At 41.2% G+C, this 25,749-nt stretch overlaps 2 protein-coding genes across 6 annotated transcripts in view; one reads left to right on the top strand and one right to left on the bottom strand.

The window, feature by feature from the left end:
* Positions 1-1,817, top strand: part of nfkb1 (nuclear factor of kappa light polypeptide gene enhancer in B-cells 1) — a 50,812-nt gene extending 48,995 nt beyond the window's left edge. For all 5 annotated transcript variants that reach the window (XM_037076756.1, XM_037076755.1, XM_037076754.1 and 2 more), the window contains exons 23-24: positions 330-462; positions 546-1,817. In XM_037076756.1, the coding sequence (XP_036932651.1) occupies positions 330-462; positions 546-631 (219 nt within the window). In that variant the 3' untranslated portion in view covers positions 632-1,817. The remainder of the gene's footprint in view (positions 1-329; positions 463-545) is intronic.
* Positions 1,818-15,753: 13,936 nt separating this feature from the next.
* On the bottom strand, positions 15,754-24,748 carry LOC119007556 (ubiquitin-conjugating enzyme E2 2-like). The gene is made up of 7 exons (XM_037077316.1): positions 24,352-24,748; positions 20,718-20,781; positions 20,606-20,637; positions 20,417-20,494; positions 20,091-20,196; positions 18,997-19,090; positions 15,754-16,316 (listed from the first exon to the last, which is right to left on the bottom strand). The coding sequence occupies exons 1-7, from the start codon at positions 24,373-24,375 to the stop codon at positions 16,271-16,273; spliced, it is 444 nt and encodes a 147-aa protein (XP_036933211.1). The 5' UTR covers positions 24,376-24,748; the 3' UTR covers positions 15,754-16,270.
* Between the last annotated feature and the right edge of the window lie 1,001 nt (positions 24,749-25,749).

Below are 25,749 nucleotides of genomic sequence, written 5' to 3'. Positions count from 1 at the left end.
CCAGCCGCCACTGACACCCACACACAGTCGCATGACGGCTGAATCTAGCATGGTCCTCAGATTGTCGTGTGTCACTCAGTTGTGCTTAAAGAAATTACTTACTTGGGGAAATGAATTTCATTAAATCTTCAGTTCTTTTATTATTGCACACAGCTGTTGTTGTAGTTTCTGATGCAGAGGGAGCAACTGTAAGATTGTACATATCACTGCAGTGAGAGGAGTTATTAAAACCCCTGACAGCCAGAGGGCAGCACTGATGACTGGCTGTTCCTTCATGTCCTAGATATTCTTGTAAAGATCAGATCTGACAGGATGTTTGTATCCTGCAGGTTTCAGGTGGGACGGTCTCTGACCTGTTGGCTGGACTGAGGTCCGTTGGAGAGTGCGAAGCACTTGGCGTCCTGGAGGAGGCACTACGTCACCGCGACGTCCAGGAGACAAAGACGACCAATGAGAGGAGAGGTGAGCAGACGCTGACGTGATGAGGTCACATGACTGTTTCTCTGCTCGTCCTGTTGGTTACAGAGCCGTGTGTCTGTCTGCAGGAGGGTCTCAGGTTCAGGACCTGAAGGCTGATGTCCAGATCGACAGCGGGGTGTGTGACAGCGGGGTGGAGCTCTCCACGGCGTGACCGTCTCATTGGTCGATGTCAAGTCCAGAAAAAGCACAATTCATGCATCCGTCATCAACCATCGTCCAACAATTGAGGGAACGATGCACCTCCTCTCTCATAAATGTTTCTCCTCACAAACATTTGAACAGATTTAAACAGAACATAGCAGCAGTTTAACTGACATGAGCTAAAAAGTCAACGATCGATTCTTGTTTTAATGAAAGAGAAGTATTTGGTTGGAGGTTTCTCAGCCCACACTACACTCCAACAGTTCAACCAAAGAATCTAAATCTGTTTTTGTTCCTCGCTCAAAGAAAGCTGTTGGTTTACAGGAATAATTCACCCAAAATGAACCTTTTTCTCCCTCATGTGGAAACATGTTCTGTCGGCTGGTGAACGAAGAGATGATGAGAGAGTTTCTGTTGGATTTTAGGATTTGATGAGCATTCAGCAGGTTGTTTTTCTGTAGCAGACATCACGTCTGCAGGGGAAAGGTGCTATTAACACTGAAATGATTGTAAAAGAGGCTAATTCGCCCTGAAAGGAGGAGTTCAGACTGTTGGACGTTTGTCTTAAAGTGACACTCACATGTTTTATGTATTCATGTGTTTGTAATGATTCCTGCTGATCATTCTGGCTGTGACAAACACTCCCCACACTGGTCATGTGGTGAACGACAGTAAATCAGTTTTTATGTCACATTTTCATCTGTGATGAAGCTGCTCTGTTCGTATTTGATGGGCTGACTGGAATCATTACAAACATCAACATCTCATGTGAATATTCTATTAATTCAGACTGAAAACATCTGAAATCGTCCTTTAAGTGTGCATGTTTTTAAAGATTAAAAAAAAAATTATTTAGTGTTTTTCTATTTTAAAGGCCATTTCATTTCCTGTCCGTCTCACCACTGAAAACTTGTCAAAGCTGCAGCAGCGAGATGAATTTAACAAGCTGTCGTTCACGTCTCTTCAGTCTTTGATCGATTTATATTCGACTGGAATCAGGAGGAACTGTTAGCGTAGCTTCAACAAGAGATACATGACTTACTGCAAAGCATTGTGGGAAAGGAGCAGTCGTCCTCAGTGAGAAACCAAAGCTTCTCTGTGATGATATTTATATCTTCGCTCTGCACTGTACAGTTCAACATGAGCTTCTCTTTGGTCATACTGTTTTTTTTAAATAAATGTGTTTTTTATATTTATGGATGTGTGACATGTCTTCATCTTCAACTGCTGTTCCATTTTATAACTTCAGTAATGTGTAATTACTGGTGTGATAAATATATGGAGGGATCTGCACCCCACAGAAAAGGAATTTACCTACAACTCCCCTCGCCACGCAGAATATTGTATTCTAATATTTTTTTTAATTTCAACTGCAGATAGACATAGAATAGATGGGCGTTAGCGATGTCTCAGGAGTATCTCTCTGCATTTAGGTAATAAAAGGAAGAATACCCTGTGGAGGCTCAATACCAGCTTATTGAATGATAGTTTGTAAGGATCATATAAAAGAAGAGTTAAAAGAATACTTGCACAATAATGACAATGGAACAGTATTCCAAATATCATGGGATGCCTGTAAGGCAGTACGTAGGGGTAAAAAATGAAAATTTGAAAATTAGAAAAAAATTAGTTTTTTTAAAAAAAGAATTATGAAACCAGCCCAAAGGCTAAGAAGCTTCCGTCCTGGAGACTACATAAGCAACAAGCAGAAAGAACTGTTAACAAAATAAGAATCCAAAAATTAACAAAACGTGCCATAAGCTTGATGAAATTCAGCAATCCTTTGAAGCCTTTGGACTTATATACCCACCATGACAAAGCTGATGACTCAAAAGGGCAAAAGTGAGGATACAGGCCAACATCTGAGCCGTGGTACTTGCTGTAATGGGAAGTGCACTGGAAGTACAAAAGGCTGAATGTGTGCCGATTTGGATTTGTCGTACTAAATCATGCTCACTTTGCCCAGTTGTTACTTAACTATATGGCTGGCCTCAGTAGTGACCCCACATCAGTACTGTTTCATACATTTGTATTATTGCAACAAAAAATGAGAGTGACAAGGAAAAATGCACTGATGTTGATTAGTGTGGTGACTTAACAAAGGAAAAGTGTAGCAGAAGTGGGCGGGGCCTATGTCAGAAAACCTAGCTGTATTCAGGAAATACATGACTATGATGTTTATGAATGTGTTCTTTATGATGTGGAAGTTAAAGGCAAAAATACATTTACATCCGTTATAGTGCCACCTATAGGCCAAATTGCACCAAACAATTGGGAACAATTGACTTAAGTTTGATGTTGAAAAAATTTAGTTTGACTGAAATATAATATAATACAATATGTGTTTTTTAAGCTAGCAAAAAAGATTGCTTGGTTATAACTAGCAGATTTTTTGGAGTGCCAAAATTCTTTTGACAACTTTTCATCATACACATCTGGAGTGCAAAGTTTCAGGCAGATGGCGCTTAAACTGTAGGAGGAGTTGGAAAAAGTAGGTTTTGCATATGTGGTGATTTCGCGAACGAAATGTGCAGCAGAAGTGGGCGTGTCCTATGTCAGAAAACCCAGCTCTGTTCAGGGAACATATGGATATAAGGTTTGCGAATATGGCAACCAAGGATCTCAAATTTGGTGCACATAGCATTTAGTTTGACCGAGACATCAAACAGTTTACATTTTTAAAGCTAGTTACAGAAATTTGTTCATTAATAATTTGCACATTTTTTGATCTAGCAAAATTCTTTTGGTCATGTCCAGCTGACATTTGTTTTAATGATGCAGGTCCTCATTCAAATAGTTTTAGTTGCATAAAGTAAAATGCATTCTAGAAACCTTTTCCTCTATCAAGACATTTCTGCATAGATGAATGTCATATATTATTTAAGTTTTTCACAAAGGGCTCCACAGCAGAGTTGTTATTATTTGTTGTTGTATGTGTATTGTTATGGATCAATACAAGTACAAATACAGTATCTTTCAAACGCTTATCAAATGCGGAGCTTCAGTGCTAATGCTGCATACTGTCTGGTGGACACGCATGAACTCTTATAACAGATTCAGTGCATCTTTCTGTACACTGGCTTTTGTTATTTTGGTATCAAATCACAGACGTCATTGAAAAACATTTGCCTCTCAACTACTCTTCTTTTTGGAGTCAGGGTTCTGGAAGCAGCAAGGACAAGACGACACGAAACAGAGTTCGGTTCAGCAGGTTAAATGAATTATGCAGGAATTTATTCAGGAAATAAGTTAGTAGTTGTAAAATATCAATAGGTGAGAATGGAATGAAATGTTTCCCATCATTGACAGCAATTCAATGTAGTGTATCAGAACTTTGTGCAAATTAATTTACCAATACAGAGTCAAATTCTGGACCCTATACAATCCTTTGAAAACCTTCCAGGGAACCCTTTGTTAACTTTTATTTGGCATTAGTAGATGAACATAAATGAGTACAGCATGATTTGATAACACATTATATAGGATATGAATACGGTGTGCTTTGAGATTGTAGAGCAAGCTAACTATCCAAACTAAATCAACTCAAAGATTTAAGGCAGCAACTGAACTCAGACTTTTAAGTTGAAATAGCCCAAAATGATGTACAGAGTATTGTAATAGATATTGTTTGTAAATTGTTTGTGCAGTGTGTGTTTGTTGCCATGCTTGTGCTGTACATTTTGGAATATTTCAGGATTATTGATAATGAAACATTTCTAATACAAATATGGAATTCTCCTCCATCTTAGTAATCATTTCCTTCATACATTCAAACATAAACTGGTATCCAGAGGAAATATCTCCTAGCATTTCATGGGATGCTGCCAAGGCTGTGATCAGAAGGAAGCTTATAATGTAGTCCAGGGGCGTCACTAGGTTTTAAGGACAGGGGAGGCTTAGCCCCCAAGAGATGTACAGGATGGGAGCAAACGTAGCGTACGAGCACAAAATTTCACAAACAGCTATCAAAGACTGAGAAATTATTTATTATCATTATGTTGATCTTTTTCTCCCACAGCATCTCCTTCTGCCTGACCCTTCAAGACTGAAACACAATGAGCTGAATTAATAACTGATCAACACAGAGGCTAATGCCATGACTTTCGCCCGCAACACAATAATTGTTTGCTCTCAAATATTTTGAAGTTGCACATACATACATTTTGGGCACATATGTGACTAAAATGGTTGTAATTTCAAGCCCTGAAAAATATTACTCAGTTACTTGAATTAAAGTAATATTAACATACTCTTGAAAATATTTGGGTCAGGCTAATTTGGCTTGGCTTTCTCTACTTTCTAATCATCACTCTCCTCAATAAAATCTCAAGTTAAATAAGTATCATATGGTGCACCTTGACTGAAATGTTTCATATTTCATATTAATACTGAGTTCCATAAAATACCAAGACTGTCTGCATCACAAATGACTCCATCCTGTGAAATCCCTTAGACTCACCTCTCCAGTAGAGGTCTCTCCCCTCTCACTCCCTGTGCTCCTCTGCCCTGACTCCTACAGGTCAATAGGCGTGGTGGAGTGATTATTATTAGTAGGTATGTCTGATAATATCGTCCCTCTGATATTATTGGCCGATACTGACTTAAAAATGTAATATCATGAATTATGGGTATCAGGTTTTTATAACTGATGTTTGTTCTGTAGGCTTCAGCATTTCTGAATCTGCATGAATGCAGCATGGGACGTTTACAGGCGTGCGCTTGATGACGTATAACAACAACACACAAACTCATGGGTTGCTAACCGTGGCTAACAAGCTTGCTCGCCCAGTGCATGAGATGTCTGTGATTTGAAAGTATTTCCAAGCATCACCTACTAACAGTAAATTTGCAACTTGAAATGACTGCAAAGCGTTGGTTATGAGAGGAGGAAACAAGGTGAAACACCACGCAGTTGTCGCTTAAAGAGTCAACTGAGAAAAAAACCTACGTTTTCTCTCAAGATGCCAGATTCACCCAACTCGTGGAGTTCCTCGAGCCATGTTGTGCCATGCCAAGTATTTCTCAGACCAGTGCTTACCTGAATTGTACAGTATTGTTTACAGCCACGTCGAGAATCTAATTTCTGGTGCAGTACCCATCAGCTTAACTACAGATATCTGGTCTTCAAGCGTTAACCAGGTTAGCATGTTGAGTTTGACCGCACAATGGTTAGATGAGGACACTGTGTTGATGAAGGCTGTGCTTCATTCTCAAGAGTGCCGTGGGTCCCACATGGCAGACAGAATTGCACTGATTGTTGAAGGAATGTTTGAGAAATGGAATATCCCCAAGGCGAAAGTGCATGTAGTGGTGAGAGACAATGCACGTAACATGGCCAAAGCTGCGGCGGAGTTTGGTGTGTTAAGTCTGCCCTGCATGGCGCACACCTCACAGCTTGCAGTGAACGGAGGTGCCCTGTCTCACCGCAACATTTCAGATGCTCTGGCTGTGGGGAGGCGACTGGTAGGCCACTTCAAGCACTCACCACTAGCTTGCAGTAAACTTGAGGACATACAAAAGGAACTCAAAATACCTGTTAAAATGCTCCAACAAGATGTGCCCACCAGGTGGAATTCCACCTATTATATGATGGAGAGCCTGGTGGAGCAGAAGAGGGCTGTAAGTGCATTTGCTGATGATTATTAACTCCCTGCAACCCAGAAACTGACAGCAATTCAATGGGGAATTCTGGAGAAGATGATCCCCCTACTGCAACCCTTTGAGCAGCTAAACCAAGGACATCAGCTCTGCAGAGGCCACTGCTGCAAATGTCATCCCTGCTGTGGTGTCCCTGACATGGCTGCTTACCAAGGATGATGAATCTGACAAAGGTGTGAAAACAGCCAAACGTGCTCTACTGTAAGCTGTTCGTGATTGCCTTAATTGTGTGCAATCTGAACCCCTTTTTGCCACTGCAACTGTGGTTGATGCTCGTTACAAAGATCGTTTCTTTGACATGGATAAGAAGGAGGGAGCACGCAATATGCTTCTGAAAGGGGTGAATGAAAGGACCTGTGGCAGCAATGGAGAGGCTGCTGTTGGCGGTGCAGACGACAGGCCAGGAGGACCAGGACTGCCAACCTAAGAGGGCCCAAACTGGAAGCTTGAACCTTCTTATGTCCATTCTTCTTCATTCATGTTCTTCTCCTCATGCTGTTCTAGTCGCTCTGTGTGCTTCAAGGTACACATGCTGCAGGTACGAGTGCAAGCAAGGTCGCAGGGAAAACGTGGACTGGATTTTCAGTGATGTGGGCGTTCTCTATATGAACAAGTGGAATGGACTGGATAACAACGCACTGAAGGGGCTCTCTAGCTTACACTATAAAGTGAAGGGAAACTGACAGATTGACAGCAACCCCCAAACCAACATTATGTGAAATGAAATAATAAATAATGTATAAAGCACAACTGAAGACTGAAGCTGCACATGGACAAATAAAAGTCAACACAAAATAAATGCTGTCAGAGGAAAACTTTAATTTTATTCATTTTAAATCCTTCAGTGTGAGCATGTTTAAATCATTTCAATACACAACTTCAAAGAGAGGACGAGGATCCCAGGTTCAGCGCTGATCTGACCTCTGATCAGTCTGATCAGATGTGTCTTCAAACCGTTTTGTCCACAGCCGTGAACGACAGAGTTTGAAAAAGCCTCAGAGAGAGCTTCACACACGCCTGCAGAGAAACACAAGCGGCGATGAGAAACACCAACACAACATAAAGAAGCAGTCTGTAGATTAAAGGAGCAGTCTGTAGTTCAAAAGGGGAGTCTGTAGTTTAAAGGTTCAGTCTGTAGATTAAAAGAACAGTCTGTAGTTTAAAGGAGCAGTCTGTAGATTAAAAGAACAGTCTGTAGTTTAAAGGAGCAGTCTGTAGATTAAAGGTTCAGTCTGTAGATTAAAGGAGCAGTCTGCAGTTTAAAGGAGCAGTCTGTAGAATAAAGGTTCAGTCTGTAGATTAAAGAAGCTATCTTTAGATTAAAGGAAGCGTCAGTAGATTAAAGGAGCAGTCTGTAGATTAAAGGAGCATTACTATTGAATTAGAGAGAAATATCTTCACTGATGGGTTTTTTTTTACTTTGTATGTGGTGGATCCTGCCAACTTATATGTGTGTGTGTGTGTGTGTGTTTGTGTGTGCATGTACGTCTGTACGTACCAGACACAGACGAAATACACCTCCACATACACGTTGGTGAGGCCTCTACAGGATAACCACGAATATTTGAACACACTAGTATTGACTCTGAAATTACAGGATCGCTTGCCTTGACAGCTGGAAACAGAGAGGAGATGTGATCAGAACCAGAGATGGACTGCATATCTGAATGTCTGCTGTAGTTCTTGTTTCACTGCTCCTATATTTGTCCCATAATCACCAGCTTATTGTTGTCCTCAAGTTGACAAAACATAAATCATTTAAAGGATGTTTTCTTACAGCTTCACCACAGTATTAGAAAGAGCTGTCCTCGGGTGGCAGGGGTTGTTGTAATTGTAGCCTGGCTGGGGTTTTCCCTTTATACATTTTTTCCCCCCGAGCTCGAATGAAACATATGTCAGCCTTATCTTCTTGCCATTGCCTGTAGAGGAGAGGAGTGTGAAGTGTCATTCATTTGGTTACAAGTTGCATTTCGTGGTCAATTAGTCCAGTTCACTTTGACTGACTGCGTGATGCCTCGGCCAGTGAGCTCCTAACTGTGCTACCACCAGTGGTACTTTAGCACCACCCACTGGTCAGCAAGAGCCTCACTGAAAGTGCACTCTGAACTGGTCCTCAGACCAGGAGCTGTCATTTAATTTCACGGTGTTACACACAAAAGTTATATAAACACATCACAAGAGAAAACAGAGGTTATTCCTTGATATTTGTATGATATTTTGACATGAAGTTCGCCTCACACAGACATGAACGTGATATGACATGAACTGGTGTATACATGAGATACAGAGTAAGATACAGTGTGTGATCAATAGTCTTTTCTCCTCTTGGACCAGTTGTTGCAGAGTTGTTGTGTGACTGTGTCCTGTCTGTGCTTGCGTGTGTTTGCTTGTTGTTTAGTTGTGTGTCTATGGTCTGGACTGGAGCTCAGTAATTGTGACTGTCACTATGATTGTTGTTTTAAACGTTTTGCTTGATTTTGGGTTGGACAGATCAAAAGAAGCCTCTCAGCTAATTGTGGCCTATTTATAGAAAGGTTCGTTAATACTCAGTGTCCCAGAGCAATAAACTGGATACAAATACATAACAACTCAGTGAAGTCTTACAAAGTTTGGAGAGCAATGTGTGAGTCCAAACTCAGGCATCAGAATCAGATCAGTGAATCTCTCATGTTCTATCTCATTTGTTAAATCTGTTCAAAGAATCACAAAACACTGCTTAATGAGGGATTGTGTCTGAAAGTGCATAAACTTTTGTTTCCAGGTTAAAGTTACAATGATGGTGAAATCAAAGAGACAAACAGACTGTTACACAAGGACAGAAAGATGAGTGTGTTGTCTTACTACAGTGGAGATTTACGGCATCATCGCGACAGGCTTCGACACGCTTTCCCTCTGTGAAAAACACACATTCGTCAGACTGCAGGCAGTGACATCATCATCATGATCATCATGATCATCATGATCATGATGATCATCATGATCATCATGATCATCATCATCACCATCTCTTTTTTTCTTGAGTCTTGTCCACTTCTGTTTTTGTCTTTATTTTGTATTTTGAGTCAAATATATTATATATGTATGTATATGTTATATGTGTATGTTTATATCATATATGTATGTATATGTTATATGTGTATGTTTATATCATATGTGTATGTTTATATCATATATGTATGTATATGTTATATGTGTATGTTTATATCATGTATGTATACGTTATATATACATGCTAACTAGCTCGGCCCTCGCCATGTTGAACCTCATGTACATGTATCATGTAGATACATTTATGATAACAGAACATTAATTAAACTAAGGACAACATCAACACCAGCAGTACATTTATATTAACACTCATAAATTGACCACTAAAAAAGCTGTAAAAGCACCAGAACAGTGAATAATGTAGATGAGCTCCAGCAGAGCGAGCAGATAAAAACTTACCAGCAGCTCCAGAGAAACACCAAGCTGCAGCCAGCACTGAAACACAACACAGCATTGTAACACAACACCAGCACTGTAACACAACACCAGCAATGTAACACAACACTAGCACTGTAACACAACACCAACACCGTAACACAACACCAGCACTGTAACACAACTAATCATCAACATAATCATCTGTTAGGGTTATTGCGTTTATTGGAAATAAATGCTGTTGTGAAGGTGTGAACATGTCTGGACCCTGTGAGGGTAATCACCTGGGATTAGTTCACCTTCAGCACCAACTTCATTATTAGAAATGACAACATAAGTGTAGGAAGAAAGTCAGTGACACATATGGAGTCATGGAGAGTAACTAAGTACAATTACTCAGTCAGTCAGTAAGTACTTGACTTTATAAATGTACTCCACTACATTTGAGAGGATACTCACAGCCGAGGACGATGACGCTCAGTTGGACCATGTTTGCTTCTCACAGCTTCTCTTCTGTCTTCCGCCTGCAGACCGTCTGATGCTGAGAGCGTCTCTATGACAGGTATTTATGCTTCTCTCCTCACAGCACACATGTTGACACCTGTCCGCCGCCGGCCAAGGCAAACAAGACCTGGTGATGTGACCAACATGCAAATCCCCTTTAGAGCTGCAGGGGAGAAGCTGTTACCCAACATGTGCTGGTTTTGAAGGTTTTCTCACTTGTTTTGCACGACTGGTCATATACAAGGTCTCAAAGGAGAAGTGAATCTTTGTGACAGATTAAAGACAGACCCAGTGATCTTCGTATCTGTCCTTCATTTAGACCAGGTGTCATTAAAGTCAAGTCCTGAAGTAAACGAGCAGCAGTACCAGGTGTGGGTGACAGGGCCCGACCCATGTGGCTTCCTCTGGGCCCACAGCTCATTATTAGAAAACAAGCAGGCTGAAAACTGTTATTTGGGACTGACAATCATTCTCAAAGTTAAAACTCCATCCATACTTCCATCCATTTTCTTCTGCTTATCCGGGGCCAGGTCGCGGGCAGCTGCCTGAGCAGGGACACCCAGACTTCCCTCACCCCGGACACTTACCCTAGCTCCTCCGGGAGGATCCCAAGGCATTCCTAGGCCAGCCGAGTGACATAGCGTGTCCTGGGCCCGTCCAGAGGGCATCCGACATAGATGCCCGAGCCACCTCAGCTGGCTCTCCTCGATGTGGAGGAGCAGCGGCTCTACTCCGAGCTCCTCCCGGGTGACAGAGCTCCTCACCCTATCTCTAAGGGAGCACCCCGCCACCCTGCGGAGGAAACTAATTTCGGCCGCTTGTATCCGGGATCTTATTCTTTCGGTCATGACCCAAAGTTCATAATCATAGGTGAGGGCAGGAACGTAGATTGACCACCTTTCGGCTCAGCTCTCTCTTCACCATGACAGACCAGTACAACGACCGCATTCCTACGGCCACTGCACCAATCCGCCTGTCAATCTCATGCTCCATCCTTCCCTCACTCGTGAACAAGACCCCAAGATACTTGAACTCCTCCACTTGAGGCAAGAACTCTCCCCTAACCTAGAGGGAGCAAGCCAACTTTTTCTGGTTGAGAACCATGGCCTCAGACTTGGAGGTGCTGATTTTCATCCCAGCTGCTTCGCAATTGGCTGCAAACTGCCCCAGAACATGCTGGAGGTCCTGGCTCGACGGAGCCAACAAGACAACATTGTTCGCAAAAAGCAGAGATGAAAGCCAGTGGCTCCTAAACCAGACCCCCTCCAGCCCCTGACTGTGCCTAGAAATTCTGTCCATAAAAAATAATGAACAGAACCTGTGACAAAGGGCAGCCCTGCTGGAGTCCAACATGCACTGGGAACAGGTCTGACTTACTGCTGGCAATGCGAACCAGACTCCTGCTCTGGTTGCACAGGGACCGCACAGCCCTTAGCAGAGGGCCTCCGACCCTGTACTCCCAGAGCACCTCCCACAGAATGCCGCAAGGGACACAGTCAAATGCCTTCTCCAAGTCCACAAAACACATGTGGACTGGTTGGCAAACTCCCATGAACCCTCGAGCACCCTGCAGAGGGTATAGAGCTGGTCCAGTGTTCCACGGCCAGGATGAAAACCGCATTGTTCCTCCTGAATCCGAGGTTCGACTATTGGCTGAATTCTCCTCTCCAGTAACCTGGAGTAGACTTTCCCAGGGTGGCTGAGGAGTGTGATCGCTGGAACACACCCTCCGGTCCCCCTTTTTGAATAGAGGGACCACCACCCCAGTCTGCCAGTCCAGAGGCACTGTCCCCGACTGCCATGCTGCAGAGACGTGTCAGCCAAGACAGCCCTACAACATCCTACAGACTTGAGCTACTCAGGGCGGATCTCATCCACCCCCGGTGCTTTGCCACTGAGGAGCTTCCCAACTACCTCAGTGACTTTGACTTGGGTGATGAATGAATCTACCTCTGAGTCCCCAGCCCCTGCTTCCTCTATGGAAGATATGTCAGTGGGATTGAGGAGATCCTCAAAGTATTCCTTCCACCATCCAACGATATCCCCAGTCGAGGTCAACAGCTCCACACCTCCACCGTAAACAGTGTTGGGGGAGGGCTGCTTCCCCCTCCTGAGGCGCCAGATGGTTTGCCAGAATTTCCTTGAGGCTGACTGGTAGTCCTCCTCCATGGCCTTCCCTAACTTTTCCCAGACCTGAGTTTTTGCTTCCGCGACCGCCCGTGCAGCAGCACGCTTGGCCCGCCGGTACCCGTCAGCTGCCTCAGGAGTCCCCCGAGCCAACCATGCTTGATAGGACTCCAGTACCAAAACACCACTCGGGTTCAGATTGGGGAGGCCGCAATCACACCCCTCCAGGTAACACTGTCACTGCCTATGTGAGCGTTGAAGTCCCCCAGTAGAACGATGGACTCCCCGGTTGGAGCACTCTCCAGTACCCCTCCCAGGGCCTCCAAGAAGGCTGGCTACTCTGCACTGCTGTTCGGCCCGTAAGCTGAAACAACAGTGAGAGACCTATTCCCGGCCCGAAGGCACAGGGAAACAACCCTCTCGTTCACCGGGGAAAACTCTAACACATGGCGGCTGAACTGGGGAGCTATAAGCAAGCCCACACCAGCGCGCCGCCTCTCACCGCAGGCAACTCCAGAGTGGAAGAGAGTCCAGCCTCTCTCAAAGAGTTGGGTTCCAGAACCCAGGCTGTGCATGGAGGTGAGCCCAACTATCTCTAGCTGGTACCACTCAACCTCCTGGTGAACCGACTGGAGGGCAGGCCCACGTCGATCTTCCGGGCTGAGCCCGGCCGGGTCCCGCGGGCTAAGACCCGGCCACCAGGTGCTCGCCTGCAAGCCCCAAGCCCAGGCCTGGCTCCAGGGTGGGGCCCCAGTAATGCCATTCCAGGCGACGTGAACATCCATTTTTATACTCGTCATCGGGGCCTTGGATGAAACTCGTTGTGTCAAAATATTGAACAACCAGCGACAAAATGAACCAAATTACATTTCACTTAAGTTCTGTTCTTAAGTACAACTGGGAGGAATTTTACTTGAGTACTTCAATGTTTGGCTACTCTATATTTCCACTCCAATAAATCTATTTAAAAAATTTAATTATTTGTTACTTTACAGATTCAGATTACTCAGTATTTATAGGGTATTAATAGGAAATCGTCTCATGGAAAAGTCTCATTCAAAGACCTCAGCTTGCCATTTTCTTCCGCTTTAAAGTAAAAATATTCCTGACGTCAAACTACTGACTGAACCTTCATGTCCCTTAATATTACAGAGGAAGAGAACAGAAGGATTTTCTTTATACATGTTCAAGTTGGTTTGAATCCACTGAACTCTGTTTAACTGGAAACATTTCTCGTCTCCTAAAATGATGACACATGACAGGACTGAAACAAACATGGTGTCGTGATCAGGACGAACATCCTGTTACGCTAAGTGTTGTGTTTTAACTCGTTTAACGTGTATTTACTTACATGGAGCTGTTGACATATGTTAAGAATTGTAATGTTTTTCAGGGGACAGAGCTTCAGACAACAGGCCGACTGCTGGAAGCTGTTTGAACAGTTCGTGTCATCATATTTGTTCAGTAGGTGCTCAGGGCTGATGTCAGGCCTCCAGTTAACTTGTCTTCTTGTATTTCGTAATGTCAGTGAATGTCTCACTGTCTCGATGATGTTGGACTGTATAGAGAGCTGCAGCTGTTTCACAAACTACATCTGAGAAGGATGACAACAGAAATATTGAAAAAGATATTAATTGCAGGTTCTTCAACAGCTTCAGGGTCATGTGACCCCTTGAATCAAACTCAGTTCTGGTTGGATGAAACACACCTCTTTTTATTGGACTTTAGTTCCTCCCAATCATCAATGGTACATTTGTAGTCTACCAGCTAAGTCGACAGAGCTTATCCCGGCTCAGATCAGGTTATACAAATAAAAGTGTTATTGATAAAGTCATGAGGAGCTATAACTCAATAAAAAGAGGCGTGTTTCAGTCAACAAGAAGACTTTTGTGGCATTTTGAGTGATCTGGAAGCTTCTGAAAGAAGAATGCTGACTTGATTCATATAAAATATGACGAACACTAAAATCCATAACAAAGACGTATGCTAATTATCCAGAGCAGTGAAACAACCCAGCATTGATCTGGAGTCTCTGGGTCACATGACCTGCTATAATCTGATGAACCATATTCATAATATTTATGGACGGGCCCTCAGTGGAACCTCTGTGTTCTGTAGGTGATGAGTATTGGACAGTATCTGTATATTTATTTCTCTATCTTTCCCTGTGCATTGTTCCTCTCTGAATGTTGGTGGAGGATGCTAATTAATTTTAGACAGGTTCATGCAACCATCTGTTAACTGTTGTAATCAAAAATAGAATTAAGGTGTAGTGATTGTGAGCAGCATCCTGTCCTGCTGTGTGTCATGTGACACCTGGAGGCTGTTTAATGTCACATTGAGCTGTTGACATACGTTAAGAAACTGGATGTTTCCTCTGTTTGTTATCTTCCACAAGACAAATATAAGTCAACAGGCTGACTGCTGGTGGCTGTTTGACCTGAGAACAACCACTCATCATTTTACACGTCATTATATAAGTTCAGTTGGCTTTGACGCCTAATGTGGGAGCCTTCTGTAACATTACAAACTGTCAGTTTGCCTGATATTGATTCATTTGCAGTCATCTGTTACTTGACACCTTGTTTTTTTTTTCGAGTTCATGACTTCTCTTGACTTCATTTCCAGTATTATGTCTTAATGTCAGTGAACGTCTGAATCACTTAAGCTCCACTTTAGACTTTTTGGATTTGTGTGTTTTTCACTTTCATCCAACTTTTCTTCTTTCCTTCACTCTCATCCTCTTTCTCTCTCTCCACTTGTTGCTTGTTTTCTTCCTGAAGACAGTCCAGAGGTTTGGACGTCTTTTAGAGGTTCTGACAAAGGTCCAGTTTGGGTAGCCACAGGTTTCTGTCTCCTTCCCCTCCGACTTAGTGGGCACAGTCTCAGCCCCATGGTTTAGGGTTCTGGTGACCCAGCTTGTGCTCCAGTGGGTGATGAGAGTCTAACAGCAGTGTTGATCTGTGTGTTGGTGATATCCTGTGAGTTTTTATCTTGTGTTGAACGTAAAACCACAATGAGTCTTCTGTTTTCTTCAGTGTGTACTGCTCAGTCCAGGAAGGCAGACTGTCTCCTCTGACATCTTCAACTGTGAACACTATGTTATTGTTCACAGCATTTATATGATCTGTGAAGGCTTCCAGTCCCCTGTTCTGATGGGTTAGGGTGGAGGTGAGGTGGACTGGAAGTCGGTGGTTTCTAAAGAGTCAATCACTGCTGTTGTCAGCTCTGTTTGGAATGATGAAGTTTAAGTTAACTCAGCTGCTGTAGTTTGTCAAATTTAAAGACTCAGGATTTTGTAAAATACAGAATTGTTTTTGAAACATCGTTTCTTAAAAAGCAAATTTTTACTTTGTAAATAATGAAGCTGCAACCCTTAAATGCATTGATTACAGAAATAAAATCAGTACAATGAAAATGTGCAATTTGTTCAACTTTATTGAGAAAAAAACATCACAGAGCTATTAGTTGATCAATCAGCCATTGAGAGCTTTGAGTTTCATCTTCAGTGCAAAAAGAGGAGAACAGTGTTGTGGATGATGGATGAACTAACGGCTCTCTCGTCTAAAAACAAAAAACATCAATAACAGAATAAAACCAAAACACCTTCTTTTTTCTTTTTTTCTCAGCAGCACATGAACCAATCACTGACATGCATTAAATTATTATGTTCTTCAGTCTTTCACTGTAACAGTTGTCTCTTCAGTCGGGTGTTGCAGTTGGCACATTCACAGCTCACAGTCCTCAGCCCTTCTTCACCTTATTTATTCAGTTTAGGAAGCAGAAAAAGGGCAAATCAACAATTTAAAAGCTTTTTAAGTTGACAAAAGGAACGAAAAGAAACGTGAACAAATTGCCGTTATTGGCTGATGAGGAGGGGGCGTGGCCACATGAGAAAATCAAACAGTTTGTTCCAGCAGTGAGAAGATAATGATGATCACATGGCGTATTTCTGAGTCCAATCCTGAGCTGTCTTGTTGTACCTGCAGAGAGAAACACACAGGTGAGGTAGTGAGCAGGTGACACAGAGCAGGACAATGCCATGCACACATACAAACACAGGATAATACAAAACTGCTGTGGTCACAAATATCATCCAAACCCAGCGACTCATTTTATTTCTTTTTGTCCACTAAACTGTTGAAACAGCAGCTGCGGCTGCAGAATGTGAGAATCACCACAGTAACCGCTAACTGCTGCTCACTGTGTAAGCTAGACAGCTCAGTCAGCTGTGCAGCTAGCAGTCTGAACAGGAACAGGAAGCTTGCCGGACCAGCCATGTGTTGTGTTTCAGGGTTCTCCCCAGAAATTTTTTGTGTAGCGGTGCACTTTCATCCAGGGGGGGAGGGGGATGTCGCTGTCATCAACGTCGCAATTATCGGACCGGGGGGATCGGACGGGTGGACGGACAGACGCTCGCAGTGGCACTGAGCTAGCAGTATACCGTTCCATTGTCTGGGGAGAACCCTGTGTTTAAACTGCTAGCACAGGAGCTTTAAAGTGGGATGGGGCTAACTGGTTAGTGTGCTTAACAAGCTTTGCAATACTGAGACGTCATACATTTAAAGATCAAAATTCTGACATATTGCATCTTTAGATGATAAAATAAACACACAACTTTCTGAGCTTTCGATTGAATGACTGCGTTCTTCAATATCAGTCAACATGAACAGGAAGTCCTGAAGATCATCGAACAACAAGCGAGTAACTGAACTATTTCAACCAGAACCTGAGGATAGTGGGGTAAAGTAACCAAGTACTTTTACACGAGTATTTCCATCTTCTTTAATTCACACTTCTTTATTTCAATTAAGACATATTGCACTACCTCTCCTACATTCATCCCACAGCCTTAGTTACATAAGTTACTTTCAAAGTTTATATAAAAAAAATTTGCTCCATTTATAAAAGATGAAAAATTGGAGATTATTGATTCAATAACAGAACAGTATTAAAAGTGGTTAAAATTAGCAGCATTTTAAGTTACAATCTAAAACGCTGCTCCATAGTGTAAAAGATAATTAATACTTCTGGCTGCTGAAATATTTGTCCTTCTTACTTTGAAGTCCTGCTACATTCACTTTCTGAATTTAGCTGAATCTAGATGAGTTAAATCTGAGCACTTTTTTTTTTTACCATTGCTGATGAGCAGCACAAACCTGTGATCGTCTATTGACAATTAACTTCCCAGGAAAGCACCAATTTTATGTTCACTCATCTGAGCAACTTTTGAGACAAAACTCCAGACATGGAGTGAGTTTGTTTTGTTTCGTTGACTGAACCAGATGCCGAACAAGTTTAGGCTGATATCTCTTCTTGTTTCATGCAGATAAATATCAGCCGACATTAAAACAGCGATTAATTCAAGGAGGCAGAGATGCTGGATTAACAGAACACATCACTGTTTTCATGTTTTAGCTCATTGTTCATTCTTACTCAACATTTGCATCCGTAAGGTTTAATAATCATTATCTCACTCTTTCCACACAGGGTCAGATGTTTATGCTGCAGTGTGGAACATTACTCAAATTTTTATTCAAATAGCTAAAACATGAAAGATCAGTGGTCAAGGTCAGACTCATCTTTTGATTTGGAGCCATGCTTTGCATCGATGTGCTTCAGGCAAAATTTGACTTCAGAGACACAAGAAAAGCCCAGGTGAGTCACTCTGTCCAATCAGGTGGCAGCTCAGCTCTTACCCTCACAGCATGGCATACTTCTCTGTCCACTCCCTGGCTAGTCTGTTATACCTGAGACCAATGAGCAGGACTCTGGTTAAAGACCTCAAACAGGTACTACTGAAGCTCTAATGTTTCTGTCTCCCGCCAGAAAGTCACCAAGAAAACACAGAACATCTCACACACTCAGCTGCTGCAGAGCCTCGACCTGCATCAGAGCGATGTCGTCCAGCTGAACTGTTCGTCTTTTATTTACTTCAAATATCTTTCTACAAAACTCTTTGAATAAATCTGCATTTCAGACAAGTTCTTCTCTCTGCTGTCAGCTCATCATGTGTTTACTGTCAGTCATCAGATTTATTAACTGGCTGCCTGTTCCTGGTGTATTGTAAAAAAAATTGATAAATAAAAGGATACTTATACTACAAAAAGTTCAATAAATCCAAGCCTGCTGTTTAGAGTTTATTGGTTTGTTTCTTACAAATAGAACTTGTACATTTAAACAAGCTTAATTGAGAAAAGTTAATTTAAGTTATTTATATACTACAGTAAACATGAGTTAAAATAAAGAACAAAAAATATCATAATTAAACTTTTGGGTCTGCTATTTGAAATGTCCCAAAAAAATCAAATCGTTTTTCCCCCAATTTATAAAATGAGTCCTCAAATACCTGTTTAAAAAAAACGTCCTGTCATCTTGTGGATATAATAATTTGCCAAGATATTGATCATGTCAATTTAGCAAAATAGTTTCAAGCTAAGTTATCCCCCTCTCTTAGTGTGACATCTATATCTAATATTTCTGAGACCTTCTGTAAATTAAACCAAATGGAAGTTAATGTGAAAACCATCTACGAACACACAATCGTTCCCTCTCTCAAACACAAAATGTTTCTTCAGCAGTCGAACCTCTGTGAGTATATTTGTTAACAACAGATGTCAGCTCAGCCTCTTGTAGGTTCTGATTGGACCGGTATAAACTCACCTAACAGGGTCTGTTTTGTAGATGCGGGCAATCTCTGGCACTAACGGGTCGTCAGGATTCGGGTCACATAACAGAGAACAAATGGACAAAAGGACTGTAGAGAAAAAACACAGAACATCAGCAACATCTGAAAAGAGTTTCACAGCTTAACAGAGTCGACGGTCACAGAGCACCTCCGTCCACACAGCACCATCTAAAGCAGGGGTACCAATATGTCGACCCACACTACCTCTGTGATCTACCGGTCAATTGCGTGACATGGCAGGAAAATTAATAAATCTCCGAAAAGCCGAGTCGATTCTATGCCGCCTGACTGATGTATAGGACGGCCAGACTGAGGTCTCTTCTACGGGTCACGTGTGACGGGTCACCATGCATACTCAAACATGCTAGTTACTGCAAAACACAAGCGAGCTAAGTGACCTGGTTAGCAGCTTCAACTGATATCAATAAAATGATAGATATAAAAAAATAAGTGGGAGACAGACTTTTTTTGCCCGCTGTCTTTTTTCGAAGTACATTTGTCTGATTTGTCAAACTACAATCGCTATTCCGAAGGGGAATGTTGTGAGGCACTTCTGAACATAAAAAGTACGACACTGACTTCCCTTTGAAAAGCGAGCTGAGAAAGAGAAAGGTGAGGGAACTAAAATCAGTTAATCGGACAGCAGTCGTTTTTTTCCCACACAGTGGAATTCACAAGCAAAGGCCGACACCGATGCATACCAAGGGTTACATTACTCACTCAATATCAGTCATGCATTGTGTTATATAAAGCATACTCAGTATATGTATGTTTAGTATTTTTCATGTACGTAGATCATTTTGACCTGATCATTTGGCTAAAAAAGTGTGGGCACCCCTGGTTACATCCTCACTTCTACACAGCATTTAAGATTAAGATGAGTCATGAAAGGAATAAGCGTAAATAAGGAGCAACTTTTGATTGAATTTTGTGTCTGAATAAAAGATCTATAACTGTTTAACAAAGATAAAACCATCACACTTCACTAGTTCACTTCTAAATGGTCGGTCTTGTTTCAGTCTCTGCTCTGAGTAAAAGTCAGACTGCTGTTCACATCATTAGTTCGTACCTTTAGAGATAGTTAATGCTGGAGACCACTGCGATCTCAATATATCCAAGCAGATGCTGCCGTTACTGTTAATATTTGGGTGATAAATTCTTGTTGTGAAGGCGACCTGAAGGAGGAGGAAACAGGAGAAACAGATCAGAACAGCTTCCATTGTTTCTCTGTCATTTTGGTTTCATCTTTGTTTCATTTTAAAACTTCACAGGGTAATTGTTACAAGATGTACCGAAGAACAACACAACTGTCTCTTTCTCCACTGACTGCATTGTGTCGTATGTTGTGTATCGTGGTGTTTCGGGCAGCTTGAGTTTATGGAGGTGTTTACTGACCTTGGGTGGTTTGAAGGGATAATCTGTGGGGAAATGAATAGTGAGGAAAAACACACCGCCCTGATAGGGACTGTCAGGCTGCAACAGAAAACACACACAGGTTACACACTTATGTCATTACACGCAAGCTCGCCTCACTACAGTTAACATGCAACTGATATTAGCAGTGCAGTGCAGTTTGTTACTTACAGGGCCCATAATAGTAGCTTGCCAATGAAACACTGGAGAAAATAAAGGAACAAAGTCAATAAAGAACATCTACTGTGTCACATGAACACATGATGTATAAAATGTGTCTTACTGTCTTCTCCGACAGGTCCAGCAGAGCACTGAGCCGGAGGATCTCTGGACAGATCAGTTAGCTCCTGAAAACAAGACCGAAATCTTAAATCAGTTGGATGTTAAGGTTTCTAACATCGTGTCATCTGGAAAATAAGACACATTCATCACATAAATGCTCACACTAGAGAATCTGTTGATCTGTCAGAGGATCTGTGGTGGCTCTGATCAGTCTGAACATTGTGTTCACGTCTGTTTCCTGTTTGGTCTAAGTTATTTTACACTCATCTGTCTTGAACCAATGAAACTGCTGATAGAACATGCTTCATGTTTGTCTGTGGTCATTTAGTGTTTTGCATGTCACTCACTCACACACACACACGACTAATTGAACCAGTTCATCTAGTGTGGTTCTAATGTGTTAGTCTTATTTAAGATGACAAAATTCAATAAATTACCACTGAAGGCTCCTCTGAATTTTAGAGTTCAGATTCAGGGGTTCTGGGATTTGTTTAAGGTTACAAGACTGTAAATGTTAATTAATGAATAATAAATAGACTTTCCTGTCTGTCCTTTCCTGAGCCAATTTCACAGAAACAATCACTGTTTGTATCAGCCAAAACACAAAGATATCCAGTTTAATATCTTTGTAGAGGAAGAGAAACAGCAGAATGTCTGATATTGATGATGAGAGAATTCATTGCTGATCTTTAGACTTGATAGCTTTAGTTATATGATCAAACAATCAACAAACGACCACACATTTGTCATTTATCAAACAGGATCTGTCTTACAACAGACACATTCTGAAGGCTGAACTTTAGCAGCTCACACATGAAGCCCTCGCTCTCTGTGCCATGTGAAGGCAGCATTAGAAACAAACAGACACACAGGCTTTATTGATGTGCAAGCAGTAGCTCTATTTTTACTGTGTGGACAGAGGAGTCGGAGGCCAGTTCAGGAGAAAACACACGGCTGCTTATAGGACGACCGCTTTGGATTTCCAGCCTGCAGGTCTCCCTGAAGCCAAACTGTGTGTGTGTGTGTGTGTGTGTGTGTGTGTGTGTGTGTGTGTGTGTGTGTGTGTGTGTTGGTATGTGACATACGGGCTCACACACAGCTCAGCTTTCAGGTCTGACTGAGGAGAGAAAACGTTCAGGAATTCAGACACTGACTGTGACAGGCAGCTGGGAGAGCAGATATTACACGTACACACAATATTGTGGTTATTAATTAAATATTTTACTGGTTTTATTGATCTCTTCTAAAAATATAAAGTCATGTTCCACTACATATGTTGCCTGGAAAACCCCCTCAGACACTGGTTCCTCTTTGTATCTCTCACTGTGTACAACAGAGTTTTTCCTTAATGATTAAAAGTGTATATTAAATCGATTTATAAAATATCATTAAGAACATGAGCTGCCTGATTCTTTTCACCTGCATGAGTTCCTGTTGTTCAAATATAAAAAAGGGAAGTTAAATTGGCTTTCAAGACACTGAAACACCGGAAGTGAAAAGGATAATAAAATGACCTTTGTGATACTTTGACTTTGGTTTTTACTCACGTTTGTTTGACCAGCATCATCTTTAAAAAGCACATAAGACAGCTTCCTGAACACATTTCAACTAAACTGAATAGTTATAGTCTTTGCATTGTTTATTATTTTAATCTACATGAATCTGCTTACTTTTACAGCACAGTTTTTAACAGGAGGGCAGACATACTCATCTTTCCTTCCTCTGAACACAGGGATTGTTGGACTACACACCACTAATAACTTGAGAACTCACTGACATCAAATTCTATTTAACTGTTATCATTGTGTGAAAAACACACCAAATGGCATCTTGTGACTCGGAAATAGCTCAGAAACACTGTTCAAACTGAAACAAGACAGAACTTTATTCATCCTGAAGGAAATTTGTGTGCAGCTGTTTCAGCACAAATATAATAAAAAGGTGCAAATTATTTCAATAAAATAAAATCACAGCTCGAGGAGGCAATGGTGATTTTGTGTTTCATTTGGCTCTGCTGGGTCTGTGTTGATGGAACAGTGTTGACGATAACCATGATGTTAAAAAAAAAAAGAAGTACTGATGTAGTGTTATTAATACACATGATAATATGTATGAATAATCTGGTTGTCAATCCTTTGTTTATCAGTTCATCTGGTTTCCTTTTCACTATTCATGAAGTGCATTTGCTCTTTTTGGAGAGTTGTGTTTTTTTGACAAAAACAAAAAAAGAGAAAATACAACAAACTAAGATAATAATTCTTTGTTTTAGATTTTCTATAGATATCAGGATAATATCATCACTGAGAATTCATGAAAATCCGATATCATAACAGATGTAGTCCGCACCAAACAGTCATGTTCTCTCATGACTGGAGAATAAGAGTTTTAGTTCAGCAGCACCTCAGTTCTTCAAAAAAAAAAACAAAAAAAAACAAAAACATGTTCTGGTCTCGTATTTTACCAATAGAAAAACTACTGCAGCTCGTGTGATTTCAATCTTGCACATTGCCAAATATCGACAACCCAAAGATTATTTGGTAAGACTAACTGAACTGACTGTAATCAATTGATCTCAGCTGTCTTGTTTTGTCTGCAACTCAACAGATCTTCAGTTTACTGTCACAGAGGAGGAAAGAAACAGGAAAATATCCACATTTAACAAACTGATATCACACACTGAGGAAGAAATAATTTATTCTCAAAAAATTACTCAAAGTGATTAACAGATTATCAAAATAGTGTGTGATTAATTTTATAACTGACACAATGTATCAATATAAACACAGTGGAAATATAACACACCAGAATTAATGATAATGAATGGTTTTACACACCAAGCCTTGATCAGATTTTTGATGTTGTTTGACTCTTATTCAAAGATAAAATATTGACCCATTTAACACATAACCTGGGGGGTCGTCTTACCTATTATGTGGAGTGTTTTATGTGAGGAAAACTTAAAAGACATAAAACGTTAAAATGTGTAAATTTAAAGAAATATCATACGGACTTCTCAGCAATGTAAATGACTGTTTTAATTTAGGTTCCCAATTGACATGGAGGTGAGACCACAATCAACCGTTGTGTGAATCTTGTGTACATTGTGATATAATCTTAATTTTATTGAGTGTACACCTGTAAGACAGATCTCAGGGTGAGAACAGCTGAAACTCACAACCGAAAGCTGAATGTGGACAACACAGAAGCTGATATTACTAAATAACTGCAGATTAAACTGTTATTTAACTGAATATGAACAGAAGTAAGTGAGGGAAGATCTGAGTCAAAGGCCTGACACTGAGGCTAATTAAAGCTAACATCAGCTAAGTAAATTGGACCATTGTTTCATATGAAGCCTTACAGACCGCCGCGGGGGGCTCCGTCCAAACCCGGTCTCAAGGAACACCGATACACGTGAACACAACACAGAAAATACCTCTACACGTCCCCTCGGAGCATGAACCAAACCCCGGCTACGATCTGACCGTTTAAACCAAATGTTTCATCGGCAGCAGCTGTCTGGCTGAGAACAAGCTAAAGCTGCTAGCTAGCTGAGAGTTAACGGCACAAACATCTGAACACGACCAAGTCAGACTGTGGTTATCGTTAAATATGATAATAAGGAGGCTCGTTACCTTGGAAATTCGTTTTAAAGCCATTGTGTCTGCGTGAAGGGACCGGCTGTCGAGGAGAAGGTGGAGGAAGAGGAGGAGGAGGAGGAGGAGGGCAGGCCAGCTAGGTACCGCTAACTAACTAGCATCTAGGACTTTGCTAGCTTTTGTGGCTGGCTTCAGACGCTAAGCTAAGCTAGCTATGCTACACATACGCCGGGTAAACTTCAAACTGTTAAATTTTTAATCTTGTCTTTTTCACCGAATAAAGCTCAGTGTGGAGACTGACTCCACTGCACGTCAGCCCCGGCTTCAGGCTGACACTCGAATAATGGACCGGACCGACCGCAGAGGCTCAAAATGTCTTCCGTTACCCACAGAGCGCAGCTGTCAGAGGACCGGGAGCAGGAGGTCTCACTCTGATTCTATTTCAAGGCACCACAGAAACTGCACCCAACAACATGGCCGTCGACATAACGACGGTTCATGAGGTGGAATAAAAGCAAGAGTCAAAATATTTTGTAGAGTTATATCATCAAGAAGAATACACATTAATAGAATCAGTTGTAACATTTTAGGACGAAATAAGTTCTGATTTTAATTATAAGTCAAGATATTAACGGAATAAAGCTCTGACTTGCCCCCCTAATTAAATATATATATCATGTTCATCATAATTTTACGGCATGATTAAAGAAATGTTAAGTATTTCCTTTAACAATGTGTGGCTGTATTCTCATTTTCTCGATTGTATGCAAAAAGTACCATTTTATTTGTAATGTTATGATTTTTACAGAAGCCAAGAAAGGCCATGGATTTTCCTTTTTTTATGCACTGTTATCTCGTGATAATGACTTATTATCTGGTTATCTCGACATAACAGCATTTGTTTTCTCGTGATAATTAATTAATTAATGATGTGATATCCGTAAAATTAAATGAACACATATTAATTACGTTTCACTTTACATTGCTAAGTTAACGTTAGCCTACATTTACGTTACCTTAGCTGAAGCAGCCGGATAGATGGGAGTTTGTCAGCCTCTCATCTGCTAACTGGTAGCTCCTAAACAAACCCAGTCAAGTAAACAAACTAACGTGAAGTGTAACTCACCGGTAGGCTACAGCTGCAGACGGCTACGGCAGCCGTTCGTGGCAGCTCTTGTAGGTTGAAATCAAGACGAACATAATTAATGCGTTATCACGAGAAAACAACCTTTGTTATATCGAGATAATGAGATAATAAGTCATTATCACGAGATAACAGTGTATATATATATATATATATATATATATATATATATATATATATATATATATATATATATATATATATATATATATATATATATATATATATATATATAATCTACGGAAGCCGAAATTGGCCATGGATTTTTCTTTATATATATATATATAGCC

The sequence above is a fragment of the Acanthopagrus latus genome, chromosome 18 (assembly GCF_904848185.1).
Source record: "Acanthopagrus latus isolate v.2019 chromosome 18, fAcaLat1.1, whole genome shotgun sequence".
NCBI classification, from domain to species: Eukaryota; Metazoa; Chordata; class Actinopteri; order Spariformes; family Sparidae; genus Acanthopagrus; species Acanthopagrus latus.
This window is presented reverse-complemented; position numbering and strand designations above follow the sequence as displayed.